This window comes from Sinocyclocheilus grahami, unplaced genomic scaffold (assembly GCF_001515645.1).
Source record: "Sinocyclocheilus grahami isolate Dianchi unplaced genomic scaffold, SAMN03320097.WGS_v1.1 scaffold260.1, whole genome shotgun sequence".
NCBI lineage: Eukaryota > Metazoa > Chordata > Actinopteri > Cypriniformes > Cyprinidae > Sinocyclocheilus > Sinocyclocheilus grahami.
The window spans coordinates 266,768-268,696 of record NW_015505439.1 but is presented as its reverse complement, the minus strand read 5'-3'; the positions used below and the strand labels follow the sequence as shown (position 1 = coordinate 268,696).

General features: G+C 36.8%; 1 protein-coding gene across 1 annotated transcript in view; it reads left to right on the top strand.

The window, feature by feature from the left end:
• Positions 1-595: 595 nt before the first annotated feature.
• Positions 596-1,929, top strand: part of LOC107599102 (SLAM family member 5-like) — a gene marked incomplete at its 3' end in the record, with an annotated part of 10,745 nt that continues 9,411 nt past the window's right edge. Inside the window, exons 1-3 of the mRNA XM_016290604.1 lie at positions 596-647; positions 942-1,277; positions 1,795-1,811. Coding sequence (XP_016146090.1) covers positions 596-647; positions 942-1,277; positions 1,795-1,811 — 405 coding nt within the window. The remainder of the gene's footprint in view (positions 648-941; positions 1,278-1,794; positions 1,812-1,929) is intronic.

The following is a 1,929-nucleotide window of genomic DNA, read 5'->3' as shown; positions in this document are numbered from 1 at the left end:
TTTTATCTTATCTTATTCTATTCTATAATAAACACATGATTACAGCAGTGTTTGTTTCCTGTTCCTGGCACAGATATTCAGTATCCTGGAATGTTTGTATTCATTGATTGTGTTTATATGAAAATTAATCAAATTAAAATATAAGAGAACACTTTTCTACACACAGTTATAGTGGATGATCTGCTCCTGCAAAGCCATTAGAGAAACTCTGAAATTATTCTGAGAGGAGAAACCATTGAGACATTTGATAAGAAATGAACAAAAAGCCAAACACTCTCAGGATCTCATGATGAAACGGCTGCTTTAAGACACGTTTGACTTCTCTATTCAGTCATCATGTTATGGGTCAATTTATTTCTGTTGAAAATGATGCCACTGAACAGAAGAGGAAGCTCTGGCCTAATGGAGCTCAATGCGGTCAAGCTAACATGAAGTAAGCACACAAAAAAGAGCCGGATGTTTAGACACATTACACTATTTTACACTAATTTTCACATGACTTTACTACAGAGCCGCTTCACATCAGCTCATCTCTCATGTCATTACGGAAACAGTTCTGAAGAGTTTGTCTTTTCATATTCGAGGACTGAGACCGATGAAGATGTTTCACAGCATTTGGTTCTGTTTGTGTTTGTGTCGTCTGGCTGGTGAGTTTGAAATGTGTTAATGTCCTTTATTTAAATCACTGAAGCCCAAACAGCTTTAGTTTCAGTCGTGACGTGATTCTCGTCTGAAGTTAAAGTGTTTTCTGTGTTTGATGTTGTGGAGCTCAAAAAAGATTTTTATTCAGATTCACCACAAAGATGCAGTTAATAATCAGTTTTATTTGGATATTAGTAATTTTTTGAAATGTAAATTTCGAACCGTTTACTTTAGAAAACCATCATAAAGTTATTTAAAGTCTTAATCTGAGACAAACACTGTGTCTGTTTGTTCTTCAGGTGTGTTTGCTGGTCCAGACGCAGTGAAGTCAGTGTCAGTGATGGAGGGAGATTCAGTCTCTCTACAGACTAACACTAAACTACAGACAGAGAATCTCATTACGTGGACATTTGGACTTTCAGAGAATCATATCGCTGAGACCTATGAAGAGGATGGATTCTTCTACACATATGATGATGGTCCTGACGGGAGATTCAGAGACAGAATGAAGGTTGATAATCAGACTGGATCTCTGACCATCACAGACATTAGAACCACAGACTCTGGACTTTATCAAGTAACAATCAATGGCGCGAAACTACAAAAGACATACAGATTCAATGTTACTGTCTCTGGTGAGTCACAATTACACTGCAGTTTGTGCTGCTAGTCTTAATAATTATACACAAATAATTAAACAACCTAGTCATTTAATATCACATACACATTTATTGATGCGTTATTTTTTTGCCCTTTATTTGCATCAGCTGTATTTATTTATACTGAACATTTTATAGCATGACGATAGGTCTTCAGCCGACCCTTTTCGTCTCATGTGCATCTGATTGACAGATAAACTGTGTGCTCTTATTTCAGAGTTTCTGTCCTTTTGCAAAGATTTGGCTTTGTACTTTCAGTTAAAAAGGACAAACTTTATCATTCAACTGAGCTGTGCATAATAGGCCTATGTTCTTTCTTGCTCCATCCATGCAATAAATGCATGTCCTCAATGAATAAACGTATTAGCTCAGGTCAATGGTGTGGCCCATTTCAGACACAAAATTACAATTTTGGGGGTTTGAGAAAGTAATTAAGATGAAGACTAACAAAATCTACATTAAACACTCATTGATTATTCTCTCATGCTTCCAGCTCGTCTGCCTGTTCCTGTCTTCAGCAGAATACTTTCTTCATCATCATCATCATCATGTTCACTGGTGTGTTCAGTGTTGAATGTGAGTGACGTGACTCTCTCCTGGTACAAAGGAAACAGTTTATTGTCCAGCA